The sequence below is a fragment of the Cervus elaphus genome, chromosome 4 (genome assembly GCF_910594005.1).
Source record: "Cervus elaphus chromosome 4, mCerEla1.1, whole genome shotgun sequence".
NCBI lineage: Eukaryota > Metazoa > Chordata > Mammalia > Artiodactyla > Cervidae > Cervus > Cervus elaphus.
The window spans coordinates 15,401,675-15,420,610 of NC_057818.1; the positions used below are offsets into that span (position 1 = coordinate 15,401,675).

General features: G+C 50.3%; 1 protein-coding gene across 2 annotated transcripts in view; it reads left to right on the top strand.

The window, feature by feature from the left end:
• The first annotated feature begins 9,127 nt into the window (after positions 1-9,127).
• ZC3H18 (zinc finger CCCH-type containing 18) overlaps positions 9,128-18,936 on the top strand; it is a 42,494-nt gene continuing 32,685 nt past the window's right edge. For both annotated transcript variants that reach the window (XM_043898270.1, XM_043898271.1), the window contains exons 1-2: positions 9,128-9,311; positions 15,379-15,950. In XM_043898270.1, coding sequence (XP_043754205.1) covers positions 15,393-15,950 — 558 coding nt within the window. In that variant the 5' untranslated portion in view covers positions 9,128-9,311; positions 15,379-15,392. The remainder of the gene's footprint in view (positions 9,312-15,378; positions 15,951-18,936) is intronic.

The window sequence follows — 18,936 nt, forward strand, 5'->3', positions numbered from 1 at the left end:
AAAACGCCTGGCTGAAGAGCTGCATTCCTAGTGGGAGCCTTCCTGTATTTGGTCCCAAGGCCAGAGCAGGACGCGGGCAGGAGGAAGGTGACACTTCTTAAAATGTCAGCCTCGAGTCCTTGGACTCAGGGGCTTAGCAAGCAGTGTGAACATCCAGCTGGGGGGTTCCAGGCTCAGGATGTCACAAACAGCACACCCCGGGGTGCTCCAGGGCCCAGGGGAGGGATCGGTGTCTGGGTGAGACCCCAAAGAAACACCACGTATCTGACTGGCACATACTAACATGGCCCCTCAGCTACCCTCTGTCAATACCCAAGGCCCTCCTCCTGGCCGTGCCGACACCTGCTGGAACCGTCTAGACGTCCCCGCAGCCCAGGATCCAAAGAGTAAATGTGTGGCCCTACATCAGGGGCCCTTCTGGCTGGCCGGTGGCCATGCTGTCTGGTTATCAATGAATATCTGAGAGGGACGCCTGGGTCTTGCGTGATGGGGTCTACTGAAATCAGGACAGAGAGGAGTAGGCAGCTCCAAGCCACCTTCTGTGAGGAAGGGGTGGGGTGGAAAGTGCTCCTGGGAGGTGACGTCATGTTTGTGCAAAAGAAGCTGGAAGCAGAGATAGAAGTTTGCATAAAGACATGAGGCCAGTTGGTGCTAAAATGCAAAACTCACACTCAGGCAGTGAGCTCACACAGAGCCTGGCCCCCACTGTAGCAGTGGCCCTACAACCTTGGCCCTCTGGTGCCTAGGGGCCAGCTGCCCCCAGTGCAGGGCTGACACTACAGTCTCCATGTCATCTGCTCTTCTGAGTGTGGTGAAATCTGGAGCTGGGGCTGTCCAGGTCTGGTGCTTACACACCCGGTGTCCGGCAGAGAGGATGGGCAGGCTGGCCAGGGCCTCATGCTCTCGGCACAGAGGTGCCAGCAGAGGAGCTGGGTCCCTACACGGCAGCTCCGTGCTGGGTCCTCTGCACCCACCGGGGACCAGCCAGACTAAGGGGCTGCTCAGGACCATGAGTCTCCACAGGTGGGCTGGTGGGTTCCTGGGGCCTTCCCGGAGCCTGGCCACCACAGCCTACTGGTCTTCAGGATAGGACCACAGTGGGGCCTGCGGTTTCATCCAAGCTCTGCCGGTGGCCTCACGGGTTCCCTGGTGGACTCAGTCGGTAAAGAATCTGCCTGCAAGGTGGGAGACCCAGGTTTGATCCCTGGGTTGGGAAGATCCTCTGGAGAAGGGAATGGCTACCCACTCCAGTATTCTTGCCTGCGGAATTTCATGGACAGAGGAGTCTGGCGGGCTCCAGTCCGTGGGGTCACAAAGAGTTGGACACGACTGAGTGACTAACATGTGCAAGGTGAAGGAGGGTGTTGGGGTGAGAAAGTGCTGTGCCCGGATCACCACTGTGGGAGGAAATCCAGGACCCTTGATGAAGGCCTGCAAGTGGGAACTGAGCTGACCTTAGTTCAATTTTCATTCATTCATTCATGGAAACATCCTGCCCAGGCCCTGCTGTGCGGGTAGCCCTGGGGCCACAGAGACAATAGAAGCCCACAGCCTCAGGCAGGGAAGGTCCCAGAGCCCTTCCCCTACCTCCTGGGGCCTGCAAACCTCCTGACACTGGCAGGGACAGGGGGCCACTCCTCAGTGGGTCTCAGGGTTGCCCCTGGATGTCTCCAGGGAGGGAAGAAGGCCAGGTGGAGTCCGTGCCTCAGAGGACAGAATGGAGCCTGTAGGAACAAGGACCCCAGTGGGGTCAGCACCCCTGATGGTAAGCCCACCCTTCCACAGCCTCTCACTCCACCTGCGTGGGGGCTGAGATATGAGTGGGGTCTGGATGAAGATGGGGTGTGTGTGCATGTGTACACAAGCCTGCACCCACCCGTGCCCCTCACCAAGTGACTGTGCGCCAGTGCAGGGGATGGACAGCCTGTGAGTGTCTGAGAGTCTGAGGCCCACCCAGCTGGGACCCCAAATGCTGGGGTCTAGCTAGGGCGCTCTCTGGTGACAGCACGAGGCAGCCACGGAAGCCAGCGGGGGGTTGGCCACTTGAAGAGGTGAGACCTCCTGGTTTCCACCTCCAGTGGATCCTTCCAGCAGATCCACTTTCCCAATTGCAGCTTTCAGACAGTTGCCTTCTTGGGGAGCTCACCTGTGCCCCTGGACACATTCATAAGGATGCACACACATGCGCTGAGGCACTTGGAGGCAGGCAGTGGGCTGGGGGGGGGGGGGCAGCAAGGGGATGAGCGCTGAGCAAAGGCAGAGTGGACTGAGTGAGCCCCGCGCCCACCCTGGCATTGGGCACAGAGAGCATCAGGCACAGCTTGCTGAACTGAGGAGGCAGGACACACCCTCGGGGGCTCAAGGGGAAGCTCCCACCCTGGGGAAAATCTCGGGGACAAGTGGAAAGCCCTAGGCAGGGCAGGTGGGAGCAGAGCCAGAGCACGTGGCCCTAGGAGAGACAGGCTGCAGGTGGAGCCTGCAGAGAGGGAGGTGGACCCAGAGGCCCCCTCCAGGGAGCGCAGATCAGCCCTGGTGATGCCTAGAAGCAAACTCACCTGGGCCAGCGACGTGCTGGAACCACCTGCTGGGAAGACTAAAGCCTCACTTTCTTTGGGAGTAGATAATTCATCCACAAAGTTTACATTTGTCTTACCCAACAGCCCCAGCCAGGGCACCGTGATATGGTCACTTGGGTTTTGTGATTGGGCTGCCCAGGGTGGAATCCCAGCTCCACGATGGTACAGCTTCTATTTCCCTGACTGTACAATGGAGAGAATGTGGGGGCTGCCTCCCAGGGCTTTCGTGAGATGCGGGGCACCAGGCAGGCAGTGATTCAGAGCTCCACACAAGGACAGATGCTTGGCACCTCTTGTCCCTTCCTTCATCCTGAGAGGGAAGCAGCAGGTGTGAACTGCCCCACTTCGAAGACCTGAAACGCTGAGGCCTAGAGAGCGCTGCCTGCATCCTTCACCTGGGGCCTCAAGGTCACAGGATTTGGACTCAGAGAGACCTGGGCTCTGATCCCACCTTGGCCACTTTCAGTCTTTCTAAATGCACCCTCCCCTGACCCTGCTATACACACACACTCTGGATGTTGTAACATGGTGCCTGACTTGGGGTTACGGGCAATCCAGGAGCTCACAGCCCAGCTGCCAAGACAGCCAGGGGCCTGGGAGGAGGTCCACTGAAGGTGTGACCTGGAGAAAGGAGTGAGCCCGTTGGAGGTGGAAGGCTGTTCCAGGCGGCAGGAGTGACTCCTGCAAAGACCTGGGAGCACAGAAAGACATAGCAAGTCCAGGGTGAAGGAGTGAGCATGCAGGCGGCGGGGCAGGTGGGGGCTGAGGGTACAGTGTAGGGGTGGCATGCTGGGGGCAGAGGGAATTGCTGGAGAGACCTCAAGCTGGAGTGATGAGACCAGAAACAACCTGAGATTTAGAAAGGTGGTTTCTGAGTGCCTGGGAGAGGCTGGGAGTCAGGGGCTGTGACGAAGCAGGAAACAGGGGGGAGAAATGGGAGGACACTTCGAGGTTCAGCAATGAGGAGTGCCCCCCTTCAAGCCTCTCCCACTACCTCTCAGCTCCCAGTTGGTGTTTCCCCTCCCTTCCTCCACTATCTCTCTTCTTTTTTTTAAAAAAATAATAGCTGTATTGAGGAATAACTCATACACCATAAAATCTACCCTTTTAAAGTGCACAACTCAGTGGTTTCTTATACATTCATGAAGTTATACAACCATTACCACTACCTGACTCCCGAATATTTTTATCATCCCTGAAAGAACCTTTGTTCCCATTAAGCAATCACTCCCCAGCCCATCTCCCCGAGTCCCTGGTAACCTCTCACCTACTTTCTGACTCTGTGGATTGCCTCTTCTGGATAGTTCATGTAAATGGAATGTATTAGTCAGCCCAGGGGACCATAACAGACCCCACAGACTGGGGGGCTTAAACAAGGCGCCTATTTCTCACAGTTCTGGAAATCTGAGATCTGGGCTCTGGCAAGAGCTCCCTTCCACTTTCTTGTGTCCTCTTACCATTGGACTGTGGTATCTCTTCTTAGACAGACTTCACCCTCTTATACTGCTGAGTAGTATTCTACCGTATGGATAGCCTTTTTTTTTTTTTTTGACCACACTGCATGGCTTGTGGGATCTTAGTTGCCTGACCAGGGATTGAACCCAGGCTCTTAGCAGTGACAGCCCTGAGTTCTAACCACTGGACCGCCAGGGAATTCCCTGGACCACATTTTCTTGGCCCATCGTCAGTTGATGGACACCTAGGTTGCTTCCACTCTGGAGCTGTTGTGAATAACACTGCTGGAAGATTCGTGAATAGGTTTTTGTGTTTCATTTCTTTGGGAGTGACATCATAGGTCGTATGGTAGCTCTATGTCGACGACCTCACTTTCTTCCTATCCTCATTTATTCATGCAGGGCCCATTACAAGGTGAAAATGCAGGCCCTTTCTTCAAAAATGATACAGTATTTTAAGGCAAGGACAGCTAAGCATTTGACTAAGCCCAGGGTCCCTCTAAGTGCAGGTTCGTATTCTAACAGGGAGAGTTTGAAGCTCTGCAGGAGGCTTGGTGGGGCTCCATCCGGGGGACTGTGAAGGCAGTTGGTTAAAATGCTCCAAATGCCACATAATGTCTTTCTGATCAAGGAAAGGTGACATCATATTAAGCTGATTGCATTTACTAAAATGCAGAGTTGTTGATCCCCATGGAAATGGTGTAAAATTTTAAGCTCTGATATTTAAATGCAGTATCTAAAAAATTATTAACTTTTGTGTTGAGCTGATTATTATTTTTTTGTTTCTTGAGTTAATTTTTTAAAAAGAAATCAGTGTTTAAAAAATTCAACTGAGTAAATTTGAAGATCTAATTAGCTTTATTCAACAATTTATGAATCAGGCAGCACCCCCTTTAGCAAGCAGAAAGGCTTCTAGAAGCTGTACAAAATGGAGATTTTTATGGGCACAGTTTAGTTCAGTTCAGTCGCTCAGTTGTGTCTGACTCTTTTTGACCCCATGGACTGCAACACGCCAGGCTTCTCTGTTCATCATCAACTCCCGGAACTTGCTCAAACTCATCCCCATTGACTCAGTGATGCCATCCAACCAACTCATCCTCTGTCATCCCCTTCTCCTCCTGCCCTCAATCTTTCCCAGCACCAGGGTCTTTTCAAATGAGTCAGTTTTTCGCATCAGGTGGCCAAAGTATTGGAGTTTCAGCTTCAACATCAGACCTACAAATGAACACCCAGGACTGATCTCCGTTAGGATGGACTGGTTGGATCTCCTTGCAGTCCAAAGGACCCTCAAGAGTCTTCTCCAACACCATAGTTCAAAAGTATCACTTCTTCAGCGCTCAGCTTTCTTCACCGTCCAACTCTCACATCCATACATGACTACTGGAAAAACCATAGCCTTGAGTAGATGGACCTTTGTTGGCAAAGTAATGTCTCTTCTTTTTAATATACTGTCTAGGTTGGTCACCACTTTTCTTCCAAGGAGCAAGCATCTTTTAATTTCATGGCTGCAGTCACCATCTGTGGTGATTTTGGAGCCCCCCAAAATAAAGACTCTCACTGTTTCCCCATCCATTTCCCATGAAGTGATGGGACTAGATGCCATTATCTTAGTTTACTGAATGTTGAGTTTTAAGCCTACTTTTTCACTCTCCTCTTTCACCTTCATCAAGAGGCTCTTTAGTTCTTCTTCTGTTTCTGCCATAAGGGAGGTGTCATCTGAATATCTGAGGTTATTGATATTTCTCCCAGCAATCTTGATTCCAGCTTGTGCTTCTTCCAGCCCAGCATTTCTCATGATGTACTCTGCATATAAGCTAAATAAGCAGCGTGACAATATACAGTCTTGACATACACCTTTCCCAATTTGGAACCAGTCTGTTGTTCCATGTCCAGTTTTAACTGTTGCTTCTTGACCCGAATACAGATTTCTCAGGAGGAAGGTAAGAAGGTCTGGTATTCCTATCTCTTTCAGAATTTTTCACAGTTTGTTGTGATGCACACAGTCAAAGGCTTTGGCATAGTCAATAAAGCAGAAGTAGATGTTTTTCTGGAACTCTCTTGCTTTTTCGATGATCCAATGGATGTTGGCAATTTGATCTCTGGTTCCTCTGGCTTTTCTAAATCCAGCTTGATCATCTGGAAGTTCATGGTTCATGTACTGTTGAAGCCTGGCTTGGAGAATTTTGAGCATTACTTTGCTAGTGTGTGAGATGAGTGCAATTGTGCAGTAGTTTGAGCATTCTTTGGCATTGCCTTTCTTAGGGATTGGAATGAAAACTGACTTTTTCCAGTCCTGAGGCCACTGCTGAGTTTTCCAAATTTGCTGGCATATTGAGTGAAGCACTTTAACAGCATCATCTTTTAGGATCTGAAATAGCTCAGCTGGAATTTCATCAACTCCACTAGATTTGTTCCTATCTATGCTTCCTAAAGCCCACTTGACTTTGCATTCCAGGATGTCTGGCACTAGGTGAGTGATCACACCATCGTGATTATCTGGGTCATGAAGATCTTTTTGTATAGTACTTCTGTGTATTCTTCCCACCTCTTCTTAATCTCTTCTGCTTCTGTTAGGTCCACACCATTTCTGTCCTTTATTGTGCCCATCTCTGCAAGAAATGTTCCCTTGATAGCTCTAATTTTCTTGAAGAGATTTCTAGTCTTTCCCATTCTATTGTTTTTCTCTATTTCTTTGCATTGACTGCTCAGGAAGGCTTTCTTATCTCTCCTTGCTATTCTTTGGAACTCTGCATTCAGATGGGTGTATCTTTCCTTCTCTCCTTTGCCTTTGACTTCTCTTGTTTTCTCAGCTATTTGTAAGGCCTCTGCAGAAAACCATTTTGCCTTTTTGCATTTCTTTTTCTTAGGGGTGGTCTCGGTCACTGCTTCCTGTACAATGTCATGAATCTCTGTCCATAGTTCTTCAGGCACACTATCAGATCTAATCTCTTGAATTTATTTGTCACTTCCACTGTATAATTGTAAGGGATTTGACTTAGGTCATACCTGAATGGTCTAGTGGTTTTCCCTACTTTCTTCAAGTCTGAATTTGGCAAAAAGGAGTTCATAATCTGAGCCACAGTCAGCTCCCAGCCTTGTATTTGCTGATTGTATAGAGCTTCTCCATCTTTGGCTGCAAATAATATAATCAATCTGATTTTGGTGTTGACCATCTGGCGATGTCCATGTGTAGAGTTGTCTCTTGTGTTGTTAGAAGAGAGTGTTTGTTATGACCAGTACTTTCTCTTGGCAAAACCCTGTTGGCCTTTGCCTGACTTCATTTTGTACTCAGAGGCCAAATTTGCCTGTTACTCCAAGTATCCCTTGACTTCCTACTTTTCCATTCCAGTCCCCAATAATGAAAAGGACATCTTTTTTCAGTGTTAGTTCTAGAAGTTCTTGTAGGTCTTCATAGAACCGTTCAGCTTCAGCTTCTCAGCATTACTGGTTGGGCCACAGACTTGGATTACTGTGATACTGAATGGTTTGCCTTGGAAATGAGCAGAGATCTTTCTGTTGAGATTGCATCCAAGTACTGCATTTTGGACTCTTCTGTTGACTATTAGGGCTATTCCATTTCTTCTGATGGATTCTTGCCCACATTAGTAGATAAAATGGTCATCTGAGTTAAATTCACCCATTCCTGTCCATTTTAGTTCACTGATTCCTGAAAGGTTGATGTTCACCCTTGCCATCTGCTGTTTGACCACTTCCAGTTTACCTTGATTCATAGACCTAACATTCCAGGTTCCTATGCAATGTTGTTTTTTACAGCATTAGACTTTACTTCCATCATCAATCACATCTACAAATGTGTGTTGTTTTTGCTTTGGTTCTGTCTCTTCATTCTCTCTGGAGTTATTTCTCCACTCTTCAGTAGTATATTGGACCTCTATAGACCTGGGGAGTTCATCTTTCAGTGTCGTATCTTTTTGCCTTTTCATACTGTTCATGGGGTTCTCAAGGCAAGAATTCTGAACTTGCTTGTCATTGCCTTTTCCAGTGGACCACGTTTTGTCAGAGCTCTCCACCATGACCCGTCTGTCTTGGGTGACCCTACAGGGCATGGCTCATAGTTTCATTGCATTAGACAAGGCTGTGGTCCATGTGATCAGTTTGATTAGTTTTCTGTGATGTGGTCTTCATTTTGTCTGCACTCTGAGGCATAAGGATAAGAGGTTTATGGAAGCTTCCTGATGGGAGAGACTGGGGGGAACTGGGTCTTTATGGGCACAGAGGGTGGAAAAATGAAGCTAAGAGGGTAGGTTGCTCCAACAAGGGTGCCTTACCTTAGGGAGGGGAGGGGGTCTTACACAGATCACCTCCCTAGTGCTGATCACACTGTTGGGTTGCAGACTGATGGGTTTAACTTTCCACTCTAGAGACAGGCTGCAACATCAGTTAGATTAGGTATTAAGGTTTGATAGATTTAGCATAAGTGATTAGATCTTGGACCTGTTGATACTTTTTAACAGCATGGGGATTAGTTTAAAAACTTTAAAGCTTTGACATCAAAAAAATGATTAAATTTTGTGTTGGACTGATTATATTTGATAAAGCAAGAGCTATTTAGTACCACAGAAATAGTTTCTAAAATGTTTAAACTTTGATATTTAAACTCAGTTTTTCGAAAATGATTAATCTTGTGTTGAACTGATATTTAACAGAGAGGGAGCTATGTAGTCCCTAGTAAGCAATTTAAAAAGTCTAAGTTTTTCTATTTAAACTCATTTCCCGAAAAGGATTAACTTTAGGCTGGGGGATCTTCAGCAGGGCTGGAGAAGGTAAGCTCTGAGCCGTGACGTCGCGGGACCCACCTCCGCCTGGTAGGGTGCAGCAGGGACAGCGGACCTCTAGGCGGGAACCTGCGGCAGCACGTCACGTGACCACGCGCCGCGGACAGCCCTACTTGCACCTCGATGGGCGGTGCGCGCGCTCTGAGCCCCGCCCCGGGGGCGGGGCCCCAGCCGCGCCTGCGCCGTGACTGGTACGGGCGGACGCGCCCCGAGGGGGCGGGGCCGCGCGGGGGCGGGGGCGCGGAGGCCGGAAGGAAGCAGGTGGGGGGCGTGGCGAGCGAGGGAAGCCCGCCGGCCCGCAGATAACCGTCGCGGCCTGATGACGTCGCACAATGGCCGGCCCCCGCGGCTAGTGGAGCCCGTTTGTTCCGCCCGCGTCGCGCCTGAAGCCGGAGACTGTGAGCAGCGGAAGGGCCGAGAGACGCCTTCTCCGCGCCGTCCCGACCCCTGCGAAGCCGTGGCCCCCTCTCTGCCCTCGAGCTGAGGTAAGTGGTGGTGGTGGCTGGGAGGCCTGGCCGGCGGGAGAAGGAGGCCGAGGCGGCCGGACAGGGAGCGTGGCGGCGGCATTGAGCCGAGGCCCGGAGCCTCGCCGCTTCTGCCTCCGGGGAGCACTCCAGGCTGCCCCCGGCCGGAGCGTGACTCTTGGGCCCCGGGAAGAGGACGCTGAGCTAGGCACGATCCCAGGTTCCGTCCGGTCGAGCTGGCCGGGGGTCCTGAATCCCCCTAAGCTCGAGTGCCTGGCGGCTGCCTCCGCACTCCGTCGTGGGGTTGATCTCCCGAAGCTGTCATTTCTCTTCCGGGACATTCGCGTGGCACTGCTTTCCGCCCACAAAGATGGGGGTGCGGAAGGAGGCACGCAAGTTCGCCCTCCGGACTGAGGATAGGCTCTTCGGGAGCTTTGAGCTCTCTGGATCCTCCTGGAACTTGCGTCCTCGACTTCCCGGGCGGCACAGGTTGGATCTGTTGGTTGTGCCCCAAGACGCACGCCACTCTTTGGAATAAACTTCCCTGTGCCCCTTTGGTTAAGAGCCCATAGGATGCCGGGTCATTGCTGGGAGTACCTAAGACTTAAAAACTTCCAGCCTTACTCCTGCTAAAACTTAAGTTTTCATGAATACTTTATGATAGCTGAGTTTGCCAGATAGAGTGGTTGATCATATTATAAGAGCTGTTCAGCTCTGCATCTGTGAGAGCAGGTCAGTCTTTAGATCCATTTGGGGAGAATGGAAGAAGAGTGCGTTTGGGGGCATAGCAGTGGCTTTCATCCTTTCTCCTTCGTGTCGCCTGTGGAGTGGTCCTGTCCCAGAGCAGAGGTTGGGATTCTCAGGGTGAAGCTGGGCCCAGGTCAATTCCCGCTTCCCAGGCAGGGGCATCTTTGCCTGATGATGTTACAATCTGAGCACAAGTGTGGAACCCACCCAGCTCTGGAAACCAGTCACATGTGTCCTGGAGGCTAGAATTTCTCTCCAGTTTTTGGTGGGTAAGATAGCTTTGTGAAACCATTCCTAAGAGCAAAGGAGGTGTTTTCCTTTTTCACAGATCATCTCAAGGTGAGTGCTTCCTCCCTGGGAAGTCGTTTGGTGTCAGGCTTAGTCGGTTTGGGGATGATGTCTATCACCAGTCTTGACATCCTTCCTTTGGATGTTGTAAATCCCTGAAGTTCTGAACGTGAATTTTAACCAGATGTACCAGAACTTGGGCATTCAGATAGGGACAGCTCTATTAAAAATGGTTGTCCTCGAAAGTTAGACTTGTATTTCATTGGTGCTCTTTTGCCAGAATCTCTTTAGAAGTCCTGTTTTGGTAGTAAATATGCAAGCCATAGGGGAAAAATCAGTCTTGTTCAACAGTCACACCACATGTTTGACCCAAAATCATCTTACCTGGCTTGGGAACTCACCTCACTTAACCAGACCAGGCTTTTGAACAGCTTCCTGCTGACCCACCTTGAGAGAGGGAAGATTTGCTGCCACCGAGAGTGCCCGGGGATTGTTGTGCATGTTCTAAAGTTCTCTCAGAAAGAAAAGTTCCCAAATGTTCTGTACTTTAGCGGTGCCCTTGGAGTCAAGGTGCAACCTTCCAGAATGACCGCTGGAAAAGGAGGCAGCACCACTCTGTGTCTCAGTTCCAGAATAGTCTTCTAAAAAGTAGACACTTATTTCAAGTTTCTTTCTGGCATGCAACAGGTATTTACAACCAAGGAGTCTTTGTGATTTATTCGACAAGCATCTATCAGTCTCCGTCTGCCAGTGTACTACGCTGTGGAGACACAATGATGGACACTGTTATTCTCTTTTCCAGGCAGTTTCACTATCTTGTGGATCAAAGGCCTAAAGAGTTATAAACTTTGCCAAGAATGCCCGACGATAGGGTGATTGTGTGAGAAGAACACACTAAGTAAGAGTTGCGAGCCTGGGAGTTGTGGAGACGTGCCCGGAGGACCCTGTGTTTCACTGTGTGCACTCAGTAGACCACATGTTTTCCTGGCTCCTGACATACAGCACTTACTCAGATATTTGCCAAATTGAGTTAATCTCGGAATAGGACACTGATGCCCAGAGAGCCAGTTAACTCTCCCAGAGTGGGCCTGGAATACAAACCGCATTCTGACCCCCAGCAGTACTCCCCTCCTGCCCAACAAGTTGTCACTCAGGGTGCTTCTGATAAGCAAGTCAGTTCTTTGGTCTGTTTTCCTCTGCAAGCTGTTCACCTGGGTGTAGCCTCAGATTGTAAAATCCCAGGAGATTCCACAGGGAGAGAAAAAGTGGAGAATGTCAGGGCCGCCTGTGGGTGACTGTGTGTCCTGGTGTGCCTAGGAAGGCTGTGACTCGTGCATGTGGTAGTTGTCAGCAGTGCCCCCAGGTTCAGACAGTAAGTTGTGTGGTAGCCATTTGCTGAGCTTAGAGGACCCAGGAGAGTCTGAGTCCTTCCACTCATGCCCTTCATGGGGGGATGTCTCCCAACAGACTTTGCAAATGGACAATGGTGGTATAGCGTGGTGAGTGTGGGTGCATGGTAGAACACTGCACAATACACTCTGGGCAGTAGTTCTCGGTCTAGGGACTGTGGGTGGACCTCAGGAGGCTTTGAACTCCCAGAAATGGGAGATAAATTGCTTATGTCCAGGTTTTTCTAGAGAGAGGAGCCATTCCCTTCCTCAGATTCTTAAAGCAATCCATGTCTGCACCCCGCCCCCCGCCCCCCGCCAATGGAAGGCTGACAGTACTTGTCCACCTGCATAGAAGCAGGTGCACGAAGGGCCTTTTGCTAAAAATGGCCCTTTAGAGGAGGGAAGATAGCGCTGTGCTTGGGGAGGGGGATGAAGTGATTTCCATAATACAAACTGGGGGCACATTCAAGGATCTTCAAGGACTTCTTTCCACACACCATCCAGCTGTGGTGTTGGTATAGAAGTGTGCACCTTTGGGGGGTTTCTTTTGTTAGATTTAGTTTTAAGTGCCTGAGTTTCAAACTTGGGACACACTTTAAAATAAGTGGTGTCACAGGTTCAATTTCCATATGATCATCACTATTCTTTACCTAATAGTCTGTGTGGACCATATAGTAACTTTTCCATCTCTGTAAAAACCTGTCTTTTGGGTTCTAGAAGGGCTCAGGCAGGAAGCTAGATGGATCAGCACAAAACTTGAGAAGGGAGAAGAGAACAACATACAGATCTCCTGGGTCAGTGTAAGTCCCGGTCGATGTGAGGGCTGTATTCCAGAACAGAATTTGTAGAGTCATTTGGCGCTCAGGTCCCATTTTCCTGTAGAACAATGGTGATGTGTGGCAGTTAGTCCCAGGGCAGGTAGCAGGAACTGATGTTCTGCATCAGGCCGGCTCGGGACTGGGCAGCAGAGTAGACTCCAGCTTGGACTGCACTCAGTGGCCAGGTGGCCTCAGTTTCCTTCTCTGTGAGGGGTAACATCATTTGTCTAAAAGGTCGATGTGAGGGACTAGACCCAGTGTCTGGCAGAGTAGTAGTCTTGCCGCAGGTAGGGTGGCTGTTGATTTCGCTGCATAGTTGTTGTAAAGACGTGATCGTGCTGAGTCCGTTCTCTGGTGTGTGTTGGGTGACTGGCCCCTGGGCAGTCTCATGGGGAGTGGGACACGAGTGTTGGAAGCCATCAGCCTTGTCTCATGTCACTGCTGCAGTGACTTCTAGAGTGGATGCTGTTTTCCCATATTTCAGATAAAGAAACTGGAGTCTGGCAAGTTTACATAATTTGTCCAGGACCCTAAGGCCAGGAGGCAGTGGAGCGAGGATTCGGGTTCTGACTCAGAAGCCCACACTGATCCCCATGTCCCAGAAAGACACGGTCCACTTGCTTGAGTTTGTATATTTGAAGCTAGGAGCTCTTTTTCTTCCATTTCTTACCCTGGGATTTAAATCCAAGTTTGCCAAAATGCACAGAGCAGTTTGTTTGGACCTAATCATGACAATGGAACCTTTTGGCACCTGGGCCCCAGGAAGGGGCTATTATCATGTTACATGCAGGTAGCCTTGGTGCCAGGAACAGTGAACAGGATAGTATGTTGCAAGGCTCAAGTAGCAGTTGTGTGGATTTTAAGCTAGTTTAAGAGGACACTTAATTTTGGTTACTAGCTGATTAATTTCAGAGGCAACTTGGTTCCCAAGGTTGCCATTAGACTGTACGATGTGATAATCGGAATTTGAGGCTCAGTGACAGTTGTATGTGACTGCCTTGCCTTCAGGGTCCCGGGGGCCAGCCTGAGCAACTGGGGAGTGAAAGTCCCTGCCTCTCTATGGAGAGGTTTCTTACGCACAGTGTAGTAAAAGCTGTACAAAGGTAGGCATAGGACATTGTACACCAAGGGAAATCTCACACATTTCACTGATATCATCAACTAAGGTGGGGCGAGAGGCTGCTGGTTTGCCACTGGCCCCTGACTGGTTGCAGTACGCCCAGCGCTGTGTCTGGAGGAGGCGAGGATGTGGGCCCTGTCTTGGTAGCTTTCTCACCTTGCTGGTTGCCCTGGGCTGCCAGAGGAATGTATGTGGTGACAGGCTCTGCCCTGTGCAGGGAGGCAGCAAAATACAGCACTTTAGGACTGACTTTAATATTAATAATTCCTTCAGTAGGCCTGCCTCTGGACAGTGTCGTTAGAAGGCCGCAAAGTGAATCATTTTCCAAACTGTCTACTTTTAAGTCACTTTGAATGGATTGGTTTGTAAATTCCTTTTACTGCTGACTATTTATAAGGTGATGACTTTGAAGTGATTTGTCCTTATGTTTGCTGAATTTTAATAATTTCCATTATCAGCAAAAAAAATTTTTTAACTATGGGTTCAGATACCAATTCTTGATATGTGCATCTTTAAACACAGGTTCTCCTTTTGAAAGTGTACATTTAAAAGATATATTTTAAAATTTTAGTTACATATAAATGCATAAGTAATTTTATATACTTATGCAAATACGGTTATGTGTGTTTTCAGGTTTCATCAAGGTATCATGTGACATGACTGTGGCATACATTGTTTTAAATAAAAAACCTTGAAGACTCAGGTGAACATTAAACCTTTCACTGTTCCTGCTCTTTCACACCAGCTTGATGGTGACCCCTGGCCTGGTGGACGGTCAGTGTTCGCTTGTAGGCTGTGTGGTGTTGATTGGCTATTTGGTGTTGATTTCACACACACACGCACACACACACACTCAGCCCAGTTTATGCAGCCTGCGTTTAGAACAATTGGGACAATTTTCTGTCTTTGCACATTAGGGTGGGAAAACCAGGAAATAGTCACTTTATAATTAAATCTAGTTAGTAAAAATAGAAAAGAAATCTTCTTTTCTAGGATGACAGTCAATGTTTTTATATTCGAAACTACTTAAACATGTACGATTTTCTGCCAGAGTTGTTTCCTGCAGCATGCCCATCCTGGAAAGGTACTTCTTGAGAATCAGGGTGCATGGAGGCCTTCTGGCGTCCTTTGGTGGCTCCAGAAGGGCCTGCAGTTTAAGGATCACCCCCAGTGATTGTGACTTGGTGGTCAGGGCCAGGCCTGGAGAGACGTATGCAGGAGTGGAGACAGCCTGCATCCTGGGGACTGTCTGAGGCAATCGGGCTTGTGTTCCAGACCCTGTAGGGGGCTCCAGACAGTGGTCAGGCATGTTGCCTTCTGTGTTGCCATGGTGTTCCTAATGCACATCCTCCTGAATTTCAAAAGAAATTACTTTAAGAACCCAAAAAGCTGTCGCTTGTGGTGCCCATCTTCCTGCTCACTGGCTGATAAGCTTGGGTTGCCCTGGGAGGAGGGGGCTGTGCGGGGGCTCTTGCCACCCAGTGGTTCTGGGTGTGGGGCTCCTGACGCCCAGCTCAGCGAGCCCGGCCTGGCCCCATGGAGGCCTGGGCTGCGGTGCCTGGTGCCGCTGGTCTGCAGAGCACAGTCTGGGATGTGGAGGAGCTGGGCAGCCACGGGTCCTGAGCCCTCCTGCAGATCAGGAGCCCTCCTGGGGCTAGGAGAGCCGCGCGGGACTGACTGGCCCTTCTGCTGGATGCTCTGAGTGTGTTCTCTTTCTTTTGCAGAACCGTGGGTACTGATGGATGTGGCCGAGAGCCCTGACCGGGACCCTCGCTCTCCGGAGGACGAAGAAGAGCAGCAGGGGCTCTCGGACGATGACATCCTGAGGGAAAGCGGGTCTGAGCAGGATCTGGACGCGGCGGGTGGGAGGGCTTCTGACTTGGAGGATGAGGAGAGTGTGGCCCCAGGACTGAGCCAGGAGGATGAGGAGAGTCGCTCCGATGAGGACGACCGGGACTCTGAGGCTCAGGAGCTGAGCAGGGGCCCGGCCAGCCCCCCACGAGCTGAGGGGGACCGTGCCAGCGACCTGAGGGACGAGGCCTCGTCGGTCACCAGGGACCTGGATGAGCACGAGCTAGATTACGACGAGGAGGTGCCCGAGGAGCCGGCCCCTGGCGCTCAGGAGGACGATGCTGAGAAGGCCGGGCCCGAGGATGACGAGGAGCGCGGAGAAGGGGCTCCTGGGGAGGAGGGGAAGGCGGGGGGCCATGCTGTGGAGGACAAGGAGCCCCCAGAGGCTGCCAAGGAGAAGAGGAAAGAGGATGATGACGGGGAGATCGACGACGGGGAGATCGATGTGAGTAGGCCCGGTGGGCGCCCTGAGGAGGGGGTGGGGGGCCAGCGCTGGGGCCGTTGCCGTGGTGGTGAGGGGACACTGAAGGCATGGAGACTGGCCTGGCCTGGAGTCGGCAGCTAGCGGAAGTTCCACAGACCCTCACTTGTCTGTCTGGTGCTGTTGGTTGGATCGTGTTAAAATTGTGGATTTTTTTTTTTTTTAAAGAGGTCATTTTCTGCCTTTTTTTTTTTTCTGTCTTTAAGTACTGTTTGAGTTAGTGTTCAACTAGAACCATTGTGGATTTAATTTCCTGTTAGATTCTTGAGACTGAGGAAACTTCCTTCCAGTTTTGTCCATTATTTTGGCCATTTTTCTCTTTGTCCTCTGCTGAGGGTCTTCACTAGGCCATGCTTCTTTGCAAGTGTCTCCTTGGGACTGCAGAAAATGGGATTGTGTTGTCAGGGCACTTTGACTTTTGACCATCACATTCTTTTAACTTTATTTATATTAATCTGGCCTTTCAGGTTAAGGAGAAGGTATCTGGTAATAATCGTTTTAGTTGTGAGCAGTTGGGTTTTTATGACAGATAATCTGATGAGAGAACTTCCATCACCATCTTTTAAGAGGTTGAATTTTGAGGAGGGAAGAATTTGAAGTCCTGCTGAGAAATGCTTTTACTCAAAGGAGGAGAGAGAGGGACAGAACAGATTGACAGGAGTTTTAATATCCCAGGAAGGAGATTCTGCTCATGGGAGAGGCACTGAAGTGAGAGGTGTGAGGAATAGCTCTCAGAAATGCTCTGGGTTGCTGAGGGGAGGGGGCTGTTGGTTAACTATATGAGCTGGATTTGCCTGACACACTGGCTTCAGCAGCTAGTACGTATGCCATGTCTTGGGGCCATGGTTGTGCCTGGTGTTGCTTCTTGAACTTCACGAGAACAGAACTTTGTGAGGCGTTACAGGCTCATGTGTGTAGTTACAAGCTTAGAATTTTAGATCTTTTGTCTTCTCACAACTAAACGTAGCAGATGGTCTCCTAAGCTAATAGCCACTGCTTGTTAGTATTATACTTACTTACAAGGATGCTGTCAGGACGTTGTCTGTGAGCATTCTTAGGTTCTGCCAGCTGTGCTTCCTTGCAATTTGGAAATTTCTTCTCAACCAGAGGGTTGCCAGAGGAAAAAGAGATGCCACGAGACTCCAGTTAATCAGTTTGGATGACATTTGGGGCAGAAGACGAAATCATTGATTGAGATTGCCCATGAGTTTGGTCTCTCAGTTTACAAAAAGAAAAGCTAAGTCAGTGTCTTGCCCATAGGACGTGGGGCTCCTAGTGATGGGATGTGCGGCCGGCGGGTCTGGGCAGTCCTCCCCCATTAAGAAAGGACTAAGGTGCAAGCTCTTCTTGCTTCAGCTGTGAATAGTCCGCAGGGGAAGTTCATTGACTTCTCAGCCTTTCCATGCTCACATGCGGTCAGATATCTCCCCACAGGTCCTGGGGGCTCTACCACTGCACTGAGTTAGATGTGGTGGCCTAGGACGTGACGTTGACCTGAGCTGGCCCAGGAAAACACCTGTTGTTTGGAGATAGCTGGTTTCTTCAGAAACAGCATGAGAAGTAGAAATCCAGGTTGACTTTCTTGCCCACTTGACCCTAGATGGTTGTTTGGTTTGGCTTGTGCCTGCCTGGCCTCTCAAGAGGGCCCCAGAGCCCCGCTGGCCCCAGGCCCACCTTCATTCAGCCACAGGGTGGCATGTCTATCCACATGCATCCCCATGGGCCCTGCAGTGTGCTGCTGGGCTCTTTGTGACACGGGGGCATGTGACCAGGCGGAGCAGAGCCTGTCGCCCCTCCAGACAGGCAGGCCTGGACAGGGGTGGGCGCTATGAGTGGAGACTCGGACCCTCGTGGGAGCCCCTCTGGTTCACTTGTGCCCAGATGCCTGCATTCCAGGCTCCTCCCCATTCTTTGATCACTTGCTTAGATGTTACGCCCTTTCTGTGGGCTCTGCCCCTGACTGTCGCGTCAGGCTTGGTGCCTTTGCTGTGATTCCAATCTGAACTGACTGGGTCGTCAGTGTGTGTGTTCCTGTTGCTCTTTAGCACCCTTACTTCCAAGAACACAAGTGATTTACCCTTCTTTTAACTGAGAAGTGCTTTTCTCTGTTGGAGTACACTGACCTGCTTTTTTCCCTTGTAGGCTTTGGGTCACTGGGACAGATAGCTGGTTTGGAGGGAAGCAGGCCCCCTCTCCCCAGCTTTTCCACTTTCTTGGTGGTTTCCTTGGTAGTGACATCAGTTTGTACAATGAACCTTTGATGTTCTTCTGTTTGAACCAGGTGGTTTATAACTCAGGCCTTGAATGACTTGCACGTGTTTTGGTGAGCTACCTTCAGATACCAGTGCCCTTCTGGAAGTGCCACTTCCCTGTTGCAGTGGGAGGGGATTTTGCAAACAGGATTGTGGGCCAGCTATTTATAGCGTCTAGCTTATTTGTGGAGGGGGCCGAGGGTCCCCGCCAAGTGACAGCTGAAGCATGGGTGAACTTGACTTAGTCAGCGGTCTCACCTGTGCCGGCAGCTCAGACAGCCAAATGGCGCGAGCAGCCATGTGTGCCTTGCATGGTCCTACACAGAGCCTCCTCCCTCGAGAGTCTGTGACTTGCCTTTGCAGACTCCAGTCCTTCCATCTTTGGCCCTCCATCGTCTCCTCCGCTTTGTGACTTGGTTCTGTTTTTATGTCTCACATGTTGTCTGGTTAACGAAACTTTGGCACCTGGAGCATCCCATCCACTTGGGAAGGGGCAGAGTATTCTGTTCCCTCCCTCCTTTCGTCAGTGACTATCGCACTGATAGGGTGGCTGCTCAGAGACGGCGGGACCAGGCCCGCACACCAAGTGGACTGTCCACACAGCTCCTTGGGCAGAAGTGATGGCTCTTGGCCCAGCCAGGGATGAATATGCCTCGGAAGCCTTTTCTTTACATGTGGGCTTTGTCTTCTCATGTTCA